This window comes from Melanostigma gelatinosum (genome assembly GCF_949748355.1).
Source record: "Melanostigma gelatinosum genome assembly, chromosome: 7".
Classification (NCBI taxonomy): Eukaryota; Metazoa; Chordata; class Actinopteri; order Perciformes; family Zoarcidae; genus Melanostigma; species Melanostigma gelatinosum.
In genome coordinates, this window is record NC_136640.1 from 11,589,291 (window position 1) to 11,607,259 (window position 17,969).

The window sequence follows — 17,969 nt, forward strand, 5'->3', positions numbered from 1 at the left end:
TATATTATATATTAAACTCAGTCAGTAATCTGTGGGCACCATAATGAGTTGTTGTAAAGTTCAAAACTGAGCTTTTTGTCTATTCAAGCACAGATGTTTTGGGAAATAAGAGCATTGTCACGCTATATCATCTTTAAAGAGGCACAGCGTCTGTGTTCACAGCTCCTCGTGTTCAGGACATGTTTTTTTTAATTTTATTTTGAAAGGTAGGGCTGTTTCTGAGTTCATGCCCAAACTAAACTTATTCTGCTAACCCAATCTCACTTTTGCGCCCCAATCTCACTTTTGCGCCAACTTTTTCACCGCCACCCACTAGAAATCTATTCCAATTGTTAGTTTGCCAAGTGGTTTAAATCAACAGTAAATCCTCTGAGCAGCAGTTTATGGACTTTAACAGGAAATTAGCAGACCCAGAATGTGCTGATTCAGGTGCTGCTAATTAAAAACATGCCCCCAACTCCCCACATAAAACCTATCCTTTTAAACTTCGTGTTTGATCGTTAAAACACTAAGTAGACCCATGTGTTCAGTCAGAGCAGTTTCACTCCTTTTTCTCAGTGGGAACACGCATGTCACAGCAAATACATATCTTATTATGCATAACTGTAGGGTGTGAGCACATATTCATAATCAAGTAAGTCATTTTAATTGCCTATGTTTGTGTCAATAACACATAAAGATATATTGATTTTAATGACATGATTTACTGTGTAGTGATTCAACTATTATACTTGTGGTTGGCCTATGGACCAAATCCAGCTCTCCAGCTGAAACTTTTCACTTTTATGATTTACTGTTTTTATAGCTTACGTACTTTCAAATCTACGAAATGTAAATACAAGCCTAATGTAAATCCATGTAATGTCACATGCTAGTTGTGCCTCATTCTGCACCAAGCTATTCAAACAGCACTAAGGTGTTGAAGTCCAATAATCCTAATCCGAGAATCATTCGACAGATAAATACTTAATCTACTTCATTTAATTGTAAAATAAGTATTTCTTCAATTTAAAACACAGCTTTAATGTCATCTGTGCCTCACAAACAAATAGGTGAGAGTCCAACTGAAGTTGTCTGAGGATGACATTTTATCACAAGACAACAACAACACTAGACTTTAAATCAACCATGACTGAAGCAGGCGACCGTTTATCCTTGTGGTAGCCTGTCAATTACAGATTCACTCTTACATGTAACATATATTTGCATGTACTAGTCGTTCTCTGCTAAATGAGTACAAACAGAAGCGGCCTAAACGTACAATGAAAACAAAGGTCAAGTGGCTCTGTGAGGCTGTTTTTAGGCACAGTGGTGCTTTGAACGTAATGCTAACATCACCTCTAACATGCTGAGGTTGACCAGGTACAATGTTCACCAGGTTCACTCTGTTAATCTCGTGTGGTAGCATGCTAACAATTGCTAATTCTCGCTAAACACAAAGTAGCAGCTGCGGCTGAAGGGAATGTTTGCAATTATTTGATCATTCATCAAAGTATGATGGCACTAAATTCAAAGCTAGGGGATCAATGGAAGTATTACAATTAAACATTAAAAGAAGAAGAATGTCTGCACCAAAGTCAGTCGGATTAATTCTCTGGGAACCACCAATGTCTGTATGAACGTCAGATCGATCCGTCAAATAGTTGTTGAGACTTTTCAGTCTGGACCAAAGCGGTGGACAGATCGATGTCAGATTGTTGGATACAAACTCAACTCAAACAGTGTTATCAGTCAACTACTTTCTAAATTACAAGCAACAAACATGTCGAGAACATATAAACCTGTAAAACATTGGCCCATGGTCGAAGATATTGCTGCCACACTAAACACAGTCCTGCTCCAAGGCTTCGTCCTGCTTATTTTCTGTTTTCGCTTCTCCCACAGAGATGAGACACTCCTCCGCCATCTCCACTTTTGGCACAGTTCTGGTCTGTTTGGGGGTCACTGCTGCACGATAACAGTGAAAACATGTATTCCTTGGCCGAAATTCAAGGGAGCTGCTGAATTCAAGCAGCTCAAGTTTTAGCTTCCTTGCCAAAAAGATATTAAGAGCTCTTGCTTTATCAATTTAACACTGCCACTGAAGGATTACAGGGAGTGGAGGATTACCGTCAGAGAGTCTCGTCTGAGTGGGGGACGTGATAATAGGATGATGTTATCTGGATGGAGCAAATTACTTGCAGGCAGATAAAGAAAATCACAGAGTAAAGGAAGTGTGACTATCTGTTTGCTTTTATGTCAGTTGACGTCTGTATTTAGCTCTCTCTTCTGTCGTTTAAACTGTTGTGTGTAAATAACCTCATGTAATAGAACTCATTCTCTGCTGCAGTTTCATGTGGTGACTCTGGAGAGTTTCCCAAACACTGTTATGCAATCTCCCAAACATCGAAGCCCTCCTTTCATATTGATTTAGTCACTATGTTGTTTCAGAGTTGGTTATTTCTCTTTTGTTTGTGCTGGATTAACATCAAATATGTTCCTCTGTGTCCTCCCTGTTCTCTCTCTCCTCCCAGTCTCTAATTGGATTTCATTACCGTTTCCTTTCACTGTTTGCCAGCCAGACGCTGTGGTTGGGAGGAACGGCTTTCACTCAAACATCAGCAGCAGCAGCAGCTCCAGAAGACTTCACGCCACATCGTCCGGTAAGTCATGCTTTTTTCCTGATTTGTGAGTGAAAGTTGCTCTTCGGTGTTTCCGGACACACAGGTGAAGTAAATATGTGTCTGAAGGCTTTAGTGTTGAGAAAGTCTTTTTTTCCCTTCAGAGCAACCAATAAAATGTAAAAGAGTATAAAGTGCATCACTGTGTGTTAGATAGGACTGCTTGATGGAGCCAGTCTTCTTATAGTCTTAACCTGTTAAGTAGTCTACTAAAGCTGTCTTATAATGTGGCGAAGATAAAAATACAATCGTTTTCTCTGAAATGTGGTGGTGCAAACAAATAATGTAGTAACAACTACTGTACAAGTACCACAACATTGTATTTAAGTACAGCACTTGAGTAAATGTGCTTTCCATCACCGGCTCATTGCATTATTCAGCAACACAGGGTCAAAATAAAAGTGCAGCTCTGCCTTTAAGTGCCTGTTAGGGGGTTACAGTGAATGTGGATAATATCAGTACACTTCAGCTGGTCTCAATATGCCCAAAAATATTTCAGTCTTACAGAGAAATCAGATCTTTGAACTGCCTGTACAAATATACCTCAATCATCCAACATATATTACAGCAACCTACGAAAAGGAAATGAAAATTAAAGTCTGACAAATCTGTAAATTAGGAATATACTGTTCATTAAAAAACAAACAGTATAAACTGAGTCAAAAGTGTTTGTAGTTGTACAGTTGACACTGTCGTCTACATGTTAGTGGCCTTTAAACGGTGGATTCATCTTTTGTTGGGTGATTAAAAGCATTCATGTTTCTAATCATCAGAGGACTGATGGCAGGCAGCTGTTCAGACTCTCCATTGTTTGTCCTCTTGTCTGCGCTCCTCTTCTGCCAGGAACGCTCACATGCGTTTCTCTCGCCCTCTTTTTTCACTCACTGTTTCCTTCTGTTTCTATCCCTCCCCCGTCCTCCCCCGTCCTCCCCCGTCCTCCGTCTTATTTTGCAGCTGTTGTGGACGCAAGCTTTAGACTCCAATTAGGAGACCTCCAGAGAGATGACAAAAAAAACTCTTGGCGGTTCTCATCATTGTCACAAACAGCAAGTTTTAACCATAAACATGGAGTCCACAAGAGAGCTGTGTGTACTGGTAGACAGCTGTGAGTCCTGCTCTGCTCATCAGATCACTGTATGGTCCTGTGACGCCTGTCCTGCTGCCAGACAGACGGCCAAACAGGGCGACGGGCTGTGGAGACGAGCTGCCCAAAGGCCCTGCAGGAAAACATAGGGCCCAGGCAGGGTCAGAATGCGATTGAAGTTCACGCACAAGCAGGAAAAGGAGCAGACAGAAAGACAGAGGAATTGTTGATGACATTTTTAACGGTTGAGTGTGGCTGTGAGTAGTTTCCGAGAGGCCTGTCTGGTTTTCAGCATCTCATCAAACTTTTATCAGAAACATCTGTTTTCTCATCATATTTTTTTCATGAAGACGTGATTAGTCATGAGCTCAGGACTTTGTATTGCTGTCATTCTCCTGAATTGACAGAAACAAACGTTACACATGCTCTTTTATTTGCATGGATTTATGATCTTTGCAATTTTACCAGTTTAATGTCAAACAATTAAATGATGTCTAGTTTAGGTTTTGCGTTATTTATGTAAAAGTTAGATCAGTCCGGGATCATAGATGACGGTCTTTTCTGTTTGCATTATTTCATTTCTGGTAATCCCCCCCCCCCCTTCCCACCACGTGCTTTCCCTGAAACAGAGCATGCTGTTCTTCTTATCATGACTCTCAACCCATGATTACAGGAAGCTGAGTCACCTGTTGGAACCAAAAACTGCATTTGTGTCACAGTAATAAAACAAGCTCCATGTGGAACTTGTTACTGTCAAATCTTAAAGATTTCAGATTTTTTAAAGATATCTACCTGAGTAGAGAAGGACACTTTCATGAGACATCTGCGCTGAATTACTGGCTATTTCTTTACAGTTTTGGCAGCACTGACATCCAATGAGTAATGCCAATTCAGTCATGTACTATGGTTATTTCAGTTTTACTTTGTCCTCTAACCAAATTAGGAACTTGTCGAAAAACATAAACTAGTTGTTCAGGTAACAGGTCTTCTTGAGACTCCTTACATCCATGTGATGAATTCCCTCCAACTGCAACTGAGCTGAAGCTTTTAATCCGGTGCCGCAGCATATTTGTAGATGAACTGAATTTTACTGCTCAAGTCCTCAAATGATGGTGTAAAACACTCATTACGGTGTGTTTACACAATCTAAATGCATATGTGCTCTTCTGGCGCCTGTGATCTGATGACGTTTGATGTGAAGTGATGTTTATGTGGTGCACTCTTGTTCAACATATTATTATGTGATCATATTATCCCACTGTATGTAGTCCAGCTCAAACTTTGGTGTTACTCGTCCACAGACTTGTTTGTAACCCGTAATGTTTCCTTTATCTTTACAAGACTAAAATCGATTTATCTTTTCTCCCTCAGCCCTGACACTGCAATGACCTCACTCTGGCCGTTGCACTGCCTCCTTCTCCTCCAAGTCCACCTTTCCAACCAGTTAGAAGACAACAAGATCCCTCCCAGTCTGTGCACTGGTCACCCTGGTATCCCGGGCTCTCCTGGAGCTCATGGCAGTCCTGGTCAGCCAGGGAGAGACGGGAGGGACGGGAGAGATGCTGCTCCGGGGGAGGAGGGACAGAAGGGGGACGCGGGAGACCCAGGTGCTCTATTATCACATTGATTGATGTGTGAGTGTGTGATACATGTCCGCTGTTGATGCTCACGTCTGTGCTCCTCCAGGTGAGACAGGAGTGCGAGGCCTGGCCGGAGACAGCGGTGACCCAGGAGTAAAGGGAGAGAGGGGACAGGCGGGAGAGTGCGCCGTGGCCCCCAAATCAGCCTTCACTGTCAAACTAACCGAGGGCCACACGTTACCCCTCACTGTGGGAGATGCGGTCCACTTCGACAAGGTCGTGATCAACGAACAGGGCGACTACAACACGGAGACGGGACGCTTCACCTGCAAAGTGCCAGGAGTTTACTACTTTGCCGTCCACGCCACAGTCTACCGCGCCAGCCTCCAGTTTGACCTGATGAAAAATGCACACGCAGTGGCATCTTATTTTCAGTTCTACGGCAACTGGCCCAAACCGGCGTCCCTGTCAGGCGGCTCCCTGCTCCACCTCGTCCCTGGCGACCAGGTGTGGGTCCAGATGGCTCTGTCGGAGTACAGTGGATTTTACTCCAGCACCAAGACAGACAGCACCTTCACTGGCTTCCTGGTGTACTCGGACTGGAAAAACTCTGCTGTGTTTGCATGACACGGGCTCATGAACCAAAGCAAAGTCATATCCCACTTTGGGAAATGATCCACAACCTGTTTTTTGTTTGCTTATTTCAGTTTTCTTATTGAGAAGTGAATGGGCCGTGACTCGGTGCATCTGTGTTTGTGTGATGAGTATAAAACACACCAGACAAATGTACCTGAATGGCACATACCGTACTGGTGAGGCGTGAGGTCCATACGCGGTTTATTCAGTGTCTGTTCTTCAGTTGCAGCCTTCAAACTGCTGTGACACTTACTTCTTGTAACAGATGTTGTGAAAGCAGCCTCCAGCCTCCTCCAGGCCGCAAATTCAAACAGCTTTTGTGTTATTGTTGCGCTTTGTTTCCCGCCAATATCTGCTGCAGCAAACGTGAAGAATGAATAAACCATCTTAGTTTTTAAAACTGACTGACATATTTTTGGCCATAAATACCAATTCACACTGTGTGAGGAGATCAGTTTTACTTATTGATGCAATAAGTTAACAGTTCTACACTTTCAAATCAATCTCCAAAACATGTCACCATCTCATCACAGGCCAGACTGTGCACGCACCTGACTGCAGTGGTGGGAAAAGTACTCAGATCCTTTCCGAAAGTAAAATAACCATTAAAACAATGTGAAAACACCCCGTTACATGCAAATCCCCCTGCACTAAAACTCCTACTGAACCTTAACTACGTATGTATCAACAACAAAATGTACTTAAAGCATTTCATATCAAATTGTTAATCCTGAAGCATCAATGTGTACGTGACTATTGAAGCTGGTTGAGGTGGCGCTAGTATTAGTTACCTGATAGTTACAGATCGATGTGGTGTCCTAGGGGTTGAGCCCCCTCCAAAGGGTCACAAGATGAATCTGAAAGATTGTGAGAGGAAAGGTTATGATGCAGAAAATATATTTTGATCTCATTAAGCCTTAAATTGTTATTCAAATGAGACCATCTGAGAAGTTTGGATGGTAAATCCTCTGTGCAGGAGCCGGAAACAACTTCAAGACATCTAAACACCATAAGGGAACTTGAGGAAACGGGTCAATAAAGGGCTGTTAAAAATGGGAACCAGTGGTTTCATCTCTAACAATGCATCATTTCATTCGAAGTTTTTAAAATCTAAAATCTTAATCTGAAAAAGTAACTAACAGCTATAACTGTAAATAATGTAGGGCGGTAAAACTGCAACTTTCTGAAATGTAATGGAGTAGAAGTATGAAGTTGGATGAAATGGAAATACTCCAGTAGTACCTCAAAAGTACAATGCTTGAGTAAATGTACTTTGTCACTTTCGACGATTGCCAAATTGGTCAACTTTTACTTGGCATTTATATCGATTGAATCCACCCGATACACCCAACTCTTTGGTTTCCATACCAAAAGGCAAAGCACAACCCAAGTAAATGAGAACGTCTGGAAATGATTCATTTTCCACTGGATTTACACTGTTTACTTCGGCCTATAATGGTTTCACCAAACGCTGTGGGACTCTCCAGCCACAAGTCACCACTGTGAGCTTCTTGATGTAAGTCACATCCTTCTTCCCGTCACGGATAATAGTTTAAAACAATGATGACATATTAGTTTCCCAGTTTACTGAGCTGAGTCTCTCCCATCGTCTCTTGACATCTTTCTTGAGGCGTGGGTTGTTTATTTAGGAGGGTAAACACTGACGAAACCAGAACCCAAGTGATGTCGTTGTGTGCCTGCCAAGTACACCACCTCACACATGAGGACATGTTATTTTACCTTCACTCCCTGAGACTCCTACACATAATTAAGCTTTGAATATGATCCCGCTATGATGGAATGAGAGAAGCAGGGAGTTCATCAATCTTCCCCTGGCGTCGGCCAGTGTTTTCCGTTAGTTCACAGCCTGTAAATCGCTCTGTTTTGAAGCTGATGGCCAAGCAGTGACATCAATCCCTGAAATACTGAGCTCTCATTGGTGGACGTTGGTTTGTGGTTGGTGTCTGTGGTGAAGAAAAGGCAGGAGTTTGACATATAAATCCTTAATGCAGATACAGTAGTTGATATGGTGAGACACTGTGATAGACCACATGCACTATAGGCCACCTACTGTAAGATATGTTTGACAAGCCGCCAAAGTGTCTGTAAACTATTCATTTCTCATTTTATTTAAGTTCATATTATACTTTTTGTACATGTTATATCCTTACATCATGCCCAATAGACTGCTTTAAAGAAATACTTCAATATTTCTACCCCAAAATACACATTGTTACTGAATATTTAGACAATCTTGCCGTTGCCATCATCTGTCGTTTTTATTGAAAAAAATGTTGTACATCTCAAACAAATGAGATTTAAAGTGTTAATTTGTGAGTTTTAGAGGTTTTGTCATCTTTGGACAGAGTCAGGCTGTTTCCCTCTGTTGCCAGTCTTTATGCTAAGCTGTGCTAACTGCCTACTGGTGGAAACACAGTAGTGTTAGTCGTTTTGACCTTCTCACCGAAATAACTCTTGGCAAGAAAGCAAACAAAGTGTATTTCCCTTAACTATTCCTGTAAAGCCCTCTCCACACTGCCAAGGACTAAAATATACAATAAAACCTGTCATTTGTGTGTATTTTTAGAATACAAACTTCTCCTCAGGTAGATGATCCCCAAATGACCAGAAACAATATGACGTCATTGTCCTCAATGAGAGGGTATCTCCAAAAGAAAATGAAGATATATGTGCACATGAATTCTGATCCTTTAAAACTAAAACAGGATTTGAAGACAAAGACAAAGTTGTTCTTTATGACATTATTCTCAGTCTTTTGGTTGAGATGGTTCATCTGCAGTTGGAGGTGCTCCTTTGTCCAGCAGGGGGCAGTGGTGCATCACTGTTCAGCAGCTAAAGCATTGTGTGTAGGAGCATCTGCATAGGAAAGTATCACGTATCATCACTTTGTGCTTCGCATTATGGAGGACTGATCACACCAACCATCTGTATATCAACAGTCTGTGAGACCTGAGGTGACTTTGTGATGTGTGGCTGTGCTTGGAAGAAGCTTGAACTGTCTGCACACACACACACACACACACACACACACACACACAGATTCGTGTGGTATGAATGACTTGATATGCAGCCACTGAGGAGAGGGTTTTACACTACTCTGATAACAACAGCTATGACTTTGTATTACACGTTGAGGGCTATTTTTTGAACGCGTTCAAACTGTATAGACGACAGTTAGGCTGCTTTGTCAAAACCAGGAAACCATTATTTCATTTGTCAGGTCCTCTCTGAGAAGATTTCCAAAATGAAAAGATGTGCAGTTCAGTCTTTTGAGAGTATTTCTTGAATCTGGTGTTCAGGGTGTTCAGGATGCTTCGATGGCCTGGTTTACTGCAAATAGTCTCCCTCAGTCGAAGAAGGTGAAAGTTCAAATAGCACGGAGGGCTCCTACAAAGAGCCCTCTGACCTGGTGGCTATCATCCAGCTTTAATCTCCATGTGGCCTATTCATCACACAGTGCATTTATTCAAGACCGTCAGGATTATCAGGATTACTTACAACAAACCTCTTAATTACAGTTGAGTCAGAGTTGGGTGGAGGCCAGCACTAATGAGCTGCCTGCCTCCTCTTTATCTCTTCATGTCGCTGGCAAACTCTTGCTTTCCATCTTAATTCAACGGCACCGTTTCCTCTCGGTTCTGCCTTCTCTCACCTTTTGTAAAGCTCAAGATTTTATCCTCTATGTGTGAAACTTTGGTCCTTTTTGAACTTGCAGAAAATAAACTCTGTGGCAAACAAACGTTTATGCAAGATAATCTTCAGAAATGAACACCACTTTTAGGATTTCTGAAGGGTGAAGTGAAGAAGTAAGGAGCTAACGTTAGGCTATAAAGGAACTACACCACGGTCACATGACTTCACTTCACCACCACGGAGCTAAAGGCGAACTAGCGTTGACGTGATGACGTTTAGTAGTTTTCTTAAAGCAATTGTTAACAACCACAGGCCTTATTTCAGGCAACCCAAAAACCCAAACCCATTCAAAAAAACCATTGACTTCGAGATGAAGGGAAACTAGAAGTGCAATAATGCTCACTCATTTGCAAGTTTTAGGACTCATTCCTGCAGTACTCTATAGAAACGTTCACTAAAACCGTTTCATATCGGCTCATCTATGCAGAGAAATTCTCTTATTGTTTATGGTAAATGGTAAATTGACTGTACCTGCTTTAACACTACATATCATCCTTCACCCATTCATACACTGATGACAGGGGCTACCACGCAAGGTGCCACCTGTCCATTCGGACTATGTTACATTCATACAACATTCACACACCGTATGCACAGCTACGGGAGCAATTTAGGGTTCACGCACGATCATCTGATTGAAGGACGACTCTGCGGAGACACAGTCGCCCCCCCCCCCCCCCAAAGGGAGGTCACAGGTCAGGGTTGACTTGGTGTTTGTAGCTGGTGACCATCTTGGTTTAGCAGGGTCACTGTTGTGATGGATTGAACCCCTCTGGTTTCCTACTCGTTAAGACACCAAGATTAAAGCACACAGCTTAGACATGATGGAGGAATTAAGAGTCAGGGTACGGAGACGGAGACAGTGATCAGAAACAGAAAAAAAATAGAGCCTGAGTGAGGCAGGGAAGAGTGCACGAGAGTCTGACATTTTCCCACACTGCTCTCGGCCAGGACCACCAGGGTCAAAAGGAAGAGGTCGAATCCCCGGAGTATAAAGCTCTCCTCGGTTTACCCCTCCCTGCTCTTCCCCTGACATTAAACTTCCTCTCCACTGTTAACACCACTCTCACTTACAACTAACACATAAACACTGCTTAGGCTGGGCTCAAGGGTCAGGAGACAATAAACAACTCCTGGATTTGCTTTCTGGTCTCGAATAAGACCGTTTCATTTGTGATCGTCCAGCTGGAACCTGAGCGCACCTCTCAGTTATAAAGACGCTACGATTACATGTCTCCTGCTGAGTCACACATGACGTCTGTGCCGTTAAATTAGAGGGTCAATCAAGACTGCTAAATCATTTTTATTACTCTAAAAAATACCCTAAATATAAATATATTGCAGATTAATGTCATTTCATGCATTCTTTTGTCGTAGCAGATGTCCGGTATGAAGCTGTGGATATTTTTAGAGACGTTGGGAACGTGAATAAAGTTGTAAACCACAAGGCTCTGATGAATTGTCATATGGTGGTCCTATGTGACCATTAGGGGCCCACTCCTCAAACCCTGCAACCCGACTGCAGCCCCCCAAAAACACTCCCTTTATCTAAACATGAAAGTTCTCAACGGTTTCATTCTCTGTGGTTTGAAAAACACCGTTGACAAGTGAAAGTAGTCGACAATCTTGTGTGTCCAGCCCTCGTGGAAATCCTTCCCACTGTACTTCAGTTGTAAAAAATCTGCATCCCCCCTCTTCATATGCGAGTCCCGGGAGCATGACACAGCCTGTGTGGGCCTCATGAGGACCTTTTGGTGAAAGATACAGACACCAAAGCTTAAAAAATGTGAGTGTTAGTAAACTATGGAGGAATGTAAGATGGAGACATGGTTCTCTACTCTGCTCCATACTTATCCATACTTATTACCACACAGGCCTTTTGTTTTTGTACAGCTTGTCATAGTAGAAAAAGCACAGGTGTTACTCATGACATTAACGATCGCGCCGTTCTTTTCGGTGTCGTGCTTATTGGGACAATAAATATTCCCAAGATCAGCCAAGGACCACTTTGCAATCCTACTTGTGTGTTTGCTTGTTTTTGCTCCTTCACACGTCATTTGAATTTCTCTTAAATCAGCTGAGCTACTCCACTGTCTGTCTATGTGGCCCTGGGGCTTACATTCCCCTGGTTGGGAATCATTGCAATTTTGTGTTTCATATTTTCTAATTTCTTACTCTTCTATGATAGTAGGCTGAATATCTTTAGATTTGAGTTATCAGCATTTTTTGCGATTTGCAGACATTCTTGAGACTAAAAACGATGAAACAATCAAGGACATACGCTGTAGATGAACATATAATGAAAATAACTTAGTAGCAGCCTTAATAAATCTGCTTTTGTACTGGATGTGTTTCCTCATGGTCGAAGAGTTCAGCTTTACACGGATTATTACACGATGGACTGATAAAGAGTTTCAGTCGTTGTTTTATTATAAACAGAAAAGTTGCCGTTATGTGGCAGTCATAGTATTTAAAAAAAAAAACACAAGTTACATTCATGTATCCAAATCACATCCTGTCATACAAACTGCAGGTAACAAGAGATGATGGTCATGTGAGCTGTTTTCAGTCCACTGCAAATCTTAAATTAGGAATGCCATTGGCATTTTAGGAACAGTCCATAATGCCTACAGCCTCTTGTATTGTCAGTAATTGGTCAAATCATACAAATTATTTTAAGAAAAAAAAAAAAAAAAAGGGTTTGATGGATCTGACTTCACACAATAATGGTGGAGGGTCACAACTCTGCCCTGTAAACATTAAACACCAATCAATATCAACACTTCAACAAATGGAAGAAAAAAAAGAAGAAGCAAATGAAATTGTAAAGCGTTATTAGGTTATGGTCCTCTTACACAACAGAAATCTATGTTTTATTAAAATGACAAAAGGGAAAGGGAGAACCTGCTATGGATTATGTGTTGGTGGAAGACAGGAATAAGCTCTATCAATAGAACAAATGACTGGAATAAAGCTGTATTCTATCAGGCCTGACTGGAAGAATACTCTTTCCTTAAATACAGAGAACCTTCTTTACGTGGCTCTGAGTAGTGGTCGTCATGTACAGAAGTGTTTCTAAATGTTATACACGCACAGCATTCATTCATACAGCGTGTGAGGAATCAGTCGTATACTCATGGAATAAAGCACAGTTTTCAGTTTTGTCTTCTTCACAGCTTGGCCCGCTGAAAGCACAACATTTCTTAAGACATGAGCGGTGGTCGACATTTCAGCATCGCGCGGGGGGGGGGGGGGGGGGGGGGGTCACTGGCGGGTTACAATGGCAACAAGACCTGAGACTCAACATGGCAATACTGGAGTATCTCAACAGGTGCACTCTTTGTGCCAAAACAGACTGTAGCCGTGTCCCAAATCCACACCGCAAGCTTACCCGAAGCAGAATGTTAATGTGTTCACAGGTGACAGAAACAGTATTCTCTCCCACAATGCAATGCACAAGGATTATGTTATTTCCTATTCCCTTAGTTGAAAAAGTTAAGTATGTTGATTACTTATATGCCAGAGTGCAAAAAACTGTTTACTATAAACATAAGTATATAGTACATAGTGTACATAGTGGTTGATTGTCATATGGAATTGGGACACAGTATGTGTTTTCTTTAGCATTTCTTTTCCAAAACTGTGCAGTTTTGAAACCAAATTTTAAAAAGATAAGTTTGATAATGTTCTGTGTTATAGATCATCAATAAATCCCAATAAATTCGGCATCAACAGTAGATTGACGTTATTAGCAAGACCTGTCAGTGAAGTTAAAACCTTCCCATTTACACCGGTTTGCACTTTTTAGAGACGTTTTTTTTAAAAGATCTACATCTTCAAATATGAAATATGCTCGGGGCTGAGTGCCCTCGTGAAGTATTAACAGACAGACCAATGTGTTGTTACTTTTGGGCTTATCATGGGATTTATTGACAGAAAGACAAATGTAGAGAATTACCAGACTTATCCTTTAACACAAACGAGTAAAAGCAAAAGGTCATACACCAGAGTGTCAGCGGTGGTACAACTTGAAGTCTCGACACCGACAGGCTGTTCCATGTAGTCCGCCACCCACAGGTCCTCTTCTGTTGGTCTCTCATAAATACACGTCCATAGTGTTGAGGATCATGTGCCGACAGAGCGGGCAGTTCTGTTGATATATGGGCTGCCTCAACAGGATGTTCGTACAGTCTCTACACAAGCAGAGGTGCCTGCATGGCAGCAGCACCACCGTCTTGGTGCAGTCCTGACAGATCACACACTTCTTCCTGTCCTCCTGCTCCTTCAGCAGAGTCAGCAGATTCTCAGCAGGTAGAGGTTTTCCGCCTTTGCCTGAAGACGACTGCTTCTTTAGCGGTCTGTCTATGCTCGATGACGGGAAAACCAAGTCCAGCAGCTCCTGGTGTGCTCCATCTCCCGCTCTTCCATCCGGCGGGTCCCGCCTCTCCTCTCTGGGGTCGCCATCGCCGCGTACTCTGCTGTTGTTGTCCCTGCTGAGCTGTGTCCTCAGAGCTAAACCTAGCTGGCTGCTGAGTCGAGACAGCTTCTGCCAGAGTCCTCTCTCTAGCAGGCAGAGGTGAAGGAATATTCGTCGCAGGCGCTGCATGGCACCACGGAAAAAATGTGGGGCGCTCTGCAAGACTGAGGCGAGGCGGTTGTACGCCAGATTAAGTCTGTGCAAGGCAGGAAAAATGTTTATGTAATCTCCAACTCGCACAGCTGCCTGTCGGGTCAGCTCTGGGTTCAGGTAGGCGGTGGTGGTTAGAGCGATAGTAACAGTGAGCAGGAGACCGTAGATGTTCAGTATGAAGATGCTGACAAACATCTGAACCAGCGAGACCAAAACGTCCAACATCAGTTTACAGGGCGACCACAGGAAAGCCGACGTCCCAACCAGGCTGCTGTACAGAAAGGTGAAGGAGGTCAGCGCGAGCTCCAGCACAGTCTGCAGCGGGCTGGACACCGTCTGCCACACGCTGGCCACCACCGTGTAAACGTTCTGGGTGGCGATGAGTGCATAGTTGACCACGGTGTTGGTGAAGTAGACCACCAGGCTGACAGCGATACCACATCCCTCCAGCACAGACAGCATACCTCGACACAGGTGCTCCTTTCCACGAAGCAGGATGTGCATGGACAGGTAACCCACCATCTTCAGGCTCTCCAGTAGCCCCTCCAGAGCCAGCACCACGCTCCCCAGCATGGTGACGGTACCGTGGGCTACGTTGGACGTCGCCTCTGTCACGGACATCAAGCAAAACAGGGCTAAATTGCCCAACTCCACCACGGAGTTGAGGAGAAGGGTGGGCAGGCTGGTTATGAAGGTGATCACCATGAGGATCGTCCGCACCACGCTGTGGACGATGACGAAATTCAGGTCCAGCAGTAAGCAGACGGCGTCCAGGCATTTTCCTACAGTGGCGACTACAAAGTGCACCAAACCCATGGTAGTGTGTCTTTAACTCGATGTTTACCTCTCAGTGATCTCGGGTTGTCTCCAAGCCAAAGTCCATGTCTTGTTTACTTTGCTCAGGGCGAGATCCTCAGACGCTAGCTGACGCTACATCATGTTGTCCTTCGTGTCAGGCGGGGCAGCACACCGTGAATCGTTCCGTTGAGTGGACGATGCAGTTCATCTTCATATTTTCCTCGTAGTTGTTCGGCTGAAGCGACGAGCTAACATAGTAAACACACGCGTTATCGTGGCGGATGTTTAGTTTCAAACGAGAGGCGGACACTTCCGTTTGTTTTCCGGGTTTCGTTTTGGCTCTCGTTCAAAGCATGGTCCAAAAAACATTTGACTCGTTAAATCGTCAGTTTACAACACGTGTTGTATGTAAAGTTAACAGGCAAAATCAAGAGAGACGGAGAGCGCACACAAAAAGCTTCGACGTGTTTACCGTCGTGACTGTAGCCGCCATATTTGTTTTGGCCGCAGATGCTGACCTCTCCAATTACTTCCGGTGAGATTACCCAATATCACATACGTCATAGAACCGTTAAGGAATTGAAACGTTTTATAAAACATCGAATACAATCTAAATATAAAATTAAATGCAATATAAATATCCTATAATATAAATTAAAGAAAAATAAAATAACGTAAACGTATGGAAATATAGGCTACATGAGATTAATAACTGTTAACAAAACAGACAAATTGGCATTTTGGTTTCTACAATTTTGGTGAAAAATAAGAAAAACTGTATATATTGTTAAATTATATCAGCAAAATATCATTTCCACTAATCTAAATATACAAATTCAAATCCTCATTTTTATATTATTAATAGACATTCAATAAGAGAGATAATGATAAACACGATTCTCTCTTTTTAATTTGTTTAATTATTGTTTGTTTTCAGGTCTCAAATATTTTAAAATGTAGTACTTCTCCCCCATAATTATTTATTATTAGATTGTAAACCTTTTTTTGTTCTTTGAAACTGTGTGTGTGTGTGTGTGTGAGAGAGAGAGAGCGAGAGGAGAGAGGAGAGAGAGAGAGAGAGAGAAGTGATGAAATTGATTGCAGTCAATTTTCAGCATTGTGATCTTTCATGCCATCACCAGGGTTTTCCAGTTTTCCAAACTCATTTCACTTACATTAACACAATGTGACTTGTTGAGCCATACTCTCCCATTACCTCAGCCACTTTAATGACAATGAACCACAAAAGCTTTGTAATCCTGAACAATATCAACAGTATTTCCTTCCTTGCCCTGTGCCTCATCCTCCCCATCTGAGCTGTTCAACACTAGCAAAGGGAAACTCTGTCTGATACGATCATGGGAAATCCTGTTCTGAACCTTTGGACACTTGGCAAACAGCATTTGTTGACGCATTTAATGACACAACAGGGATATGTAGGCGCAATGCAAGAAGCTATATAAGGTATTATGCATTTCTTTGTCTCTGGCAGAGAGCTTCTTGTCCTTCTCCTTTCATGGTCACTAACCTTCCGCGTGGTCCTTTAGCAGGCCAGTCGTCAGTTTCCTCCGTTTGTTTTCTGGTTCAACCGAATCCTTCCTCTGTAAATGACGAGAGATTACAAAGGCTGGCTTTCATCCGAAACTTTCTGCAGCCTCCCTCCCTATAAGTGTCCACATTTTCTTGTCTACTTTTAACTCAAGAGTATCTGTATGAGTATCCAATGTCATAGAAATCCATTTTTAGGAAGGAGGCCTCTCACAGCAATGATGGAGGCTATTTAATGGAACCACGGTAATTGGTTCCTCTTAACTTTTTTGTTGGCACACAACATCCACAGCTGCCTCAAAGTGTGTTTCTTCCAGATTTATTAGCAGTCTTGATGGAGCTTGCATTCACATTCACTCCATCAGCAGAAGTAGCCAGCAACCTGAGAGCACCACTCCAGCTTAGAGAGCGATTGGCCATTTGTCAATGATGACAAACCCTGAATTCCATCGTAAACTAAGACCTGGAAGCTGTCTCCTCAGAGACGTTTACCATGGAATGCAAATAATCAAAAAAACATAAAGGGCAGAACTAAATTGTACACACATGGGAAACAAAAGAATCTTGCACAGGATGAAACGGAAACAGCAAGACAAACCAACCCTTTGATGCGTTTAAGGAGCTGAGGGCCCACGGCTGACTGATTTACAGCAATTAGGCTTCTCACCCGCTGAGTCACTTCCACCCTTTAAAGAAACTTGAGCATCAGACCTGCCCTTCCACCTCTTTGTTTGCTCCTTCATTCCTCAGCAACAACTTTTTACCGCTCTGTGCCAGTCCCATGTGTAGATAAAATCAATTTATCAGTGCAATCATAGCCACTTGTCTTGTTGAACAGCTCTAAATCTAAAGTTAAATGTTGTCTATAACGTCTTAGTAATTGAGAGTAATCACAACAGTTTCAAGCTCTTTTTGGCTTGTGTGTATAAATATCAGCTATCACACTATTAAAAGACTTACTTCGCAGAAAAAAACCCTAATGCCAGGTAAGGGTGCTGATATTCGGCAAAAACGTGGATTATGTTGAAATGACAAAAAAAAAACCCGAATGAGATATAACGTCTTAATTCGTGAGATTTAGAGGCGCTGGAGACTCTGTCCGGCCATTTCCCTCTTTGTGCTAATATAACTGGCTGGCTGTTGGCTGTATAGGTTCATAGTTAGATCACATAGTGGTATCAATCTTCTCATCTAACTCTTGACTAGAAATTGAACAACAGCATTTCCCAAAATGTGTCAAACTATTCCTTTAATGCCTCCTCCACCCTGCCAAGGTAAAGTTCCTGTGGGGATGATGTACAGATTTTTCCAGATTACAG

The 17,969-nt window shown here is 42.5% G+C and overlaps 2 protein-coding genes and 1 long non-coding RNA gene across 3 annotated transcripts; 1 reads left to right on the plus strand and 2 right to left on the minus strand.

The window, feature by feature from the left end:
* The first annotated feature begins 2,459 nt into the window (after positions 1 to 2,459).
* On the plus strand, positions 2,460 to 6,144 carry c1qtnf5 (C1q and TNF related 5). Its single transcript, XM_079272723.1, has 3 exons — positions 2,460 to 2,642; positions 5,116 to 5,351; positions 5,431 to 6,144. The coding sequence occupies exons 2-3, from the start codon at positions 5,129 to 5,131 to the stop codon at positions 5,949 to 5,951; spliced, it is 744 nt and encodes a 247-aa protein (XP_079128849.1). The 5' UTR covers positions 2,460 to 2,642; positions 5,116 to 5,128; the 3' UTR covers positions 5,952 to 6,144.
* On the minus strand, positions 3,516 to 16,719 carry LOC306780369. The gene is made up of 4 exons (XR_013772151.1): positions 16,631 to 16,719; positions 6,752 to 6,817; positions 6,130 to 6,315; positions 3,516 to 3,877 (listed from the first exon to the last, which is right to left on the minus strand). It is a non-coding gene; the product is annotated as an uncharacterized lncRNA (long non-coding RNA).
* rnf26 (ring finger protein 26) lies at positions 12,082 to 15,565 on the minus strand. Its single transcript, XM_079272591.1, has one exon. The coding sequence runs from the start codon at positions 15,118 to 15,120 to the stop codon at positions 13,771 to 13,773; it is 1,350 nt and encodes a 449-aa protein (XP_079128717.1). The 5' UTR covers positions 15,121 to 15,565; the 3' UTR covers positions 12,082 to 13,770.
* Positions 16,720 to 17,969: the final 1,250 nt, after the last annotated feature.

What these genes read in the sequence shown, in the direction of transcription:
- c1qtnf5 (XM_079272723.1), top strand. Translation starts at nt 5,129, where the DNA reads ATGACCTCACTCTGGCCGTTGCACTGCCTCCTTCTCCTCCAAGTCCAC. An exon ending in GGGGGACGCGGGAGACCCAG is followed by an intron (nt 5,352 to 5,430) that starts GTGCTCTATTAT and finishes GTGCTCCTCCAG; the next exon opens with GTGAGACAGGAGTGCGAGGC.
- rnf26 (XM_079272591.1), bottom strand. Translation starts at nt 15,120, where the DNA reads ATGGGTTTGGTGCACTTTGTAGTCGCCACTGTAGGAAAATGCCTGGAC.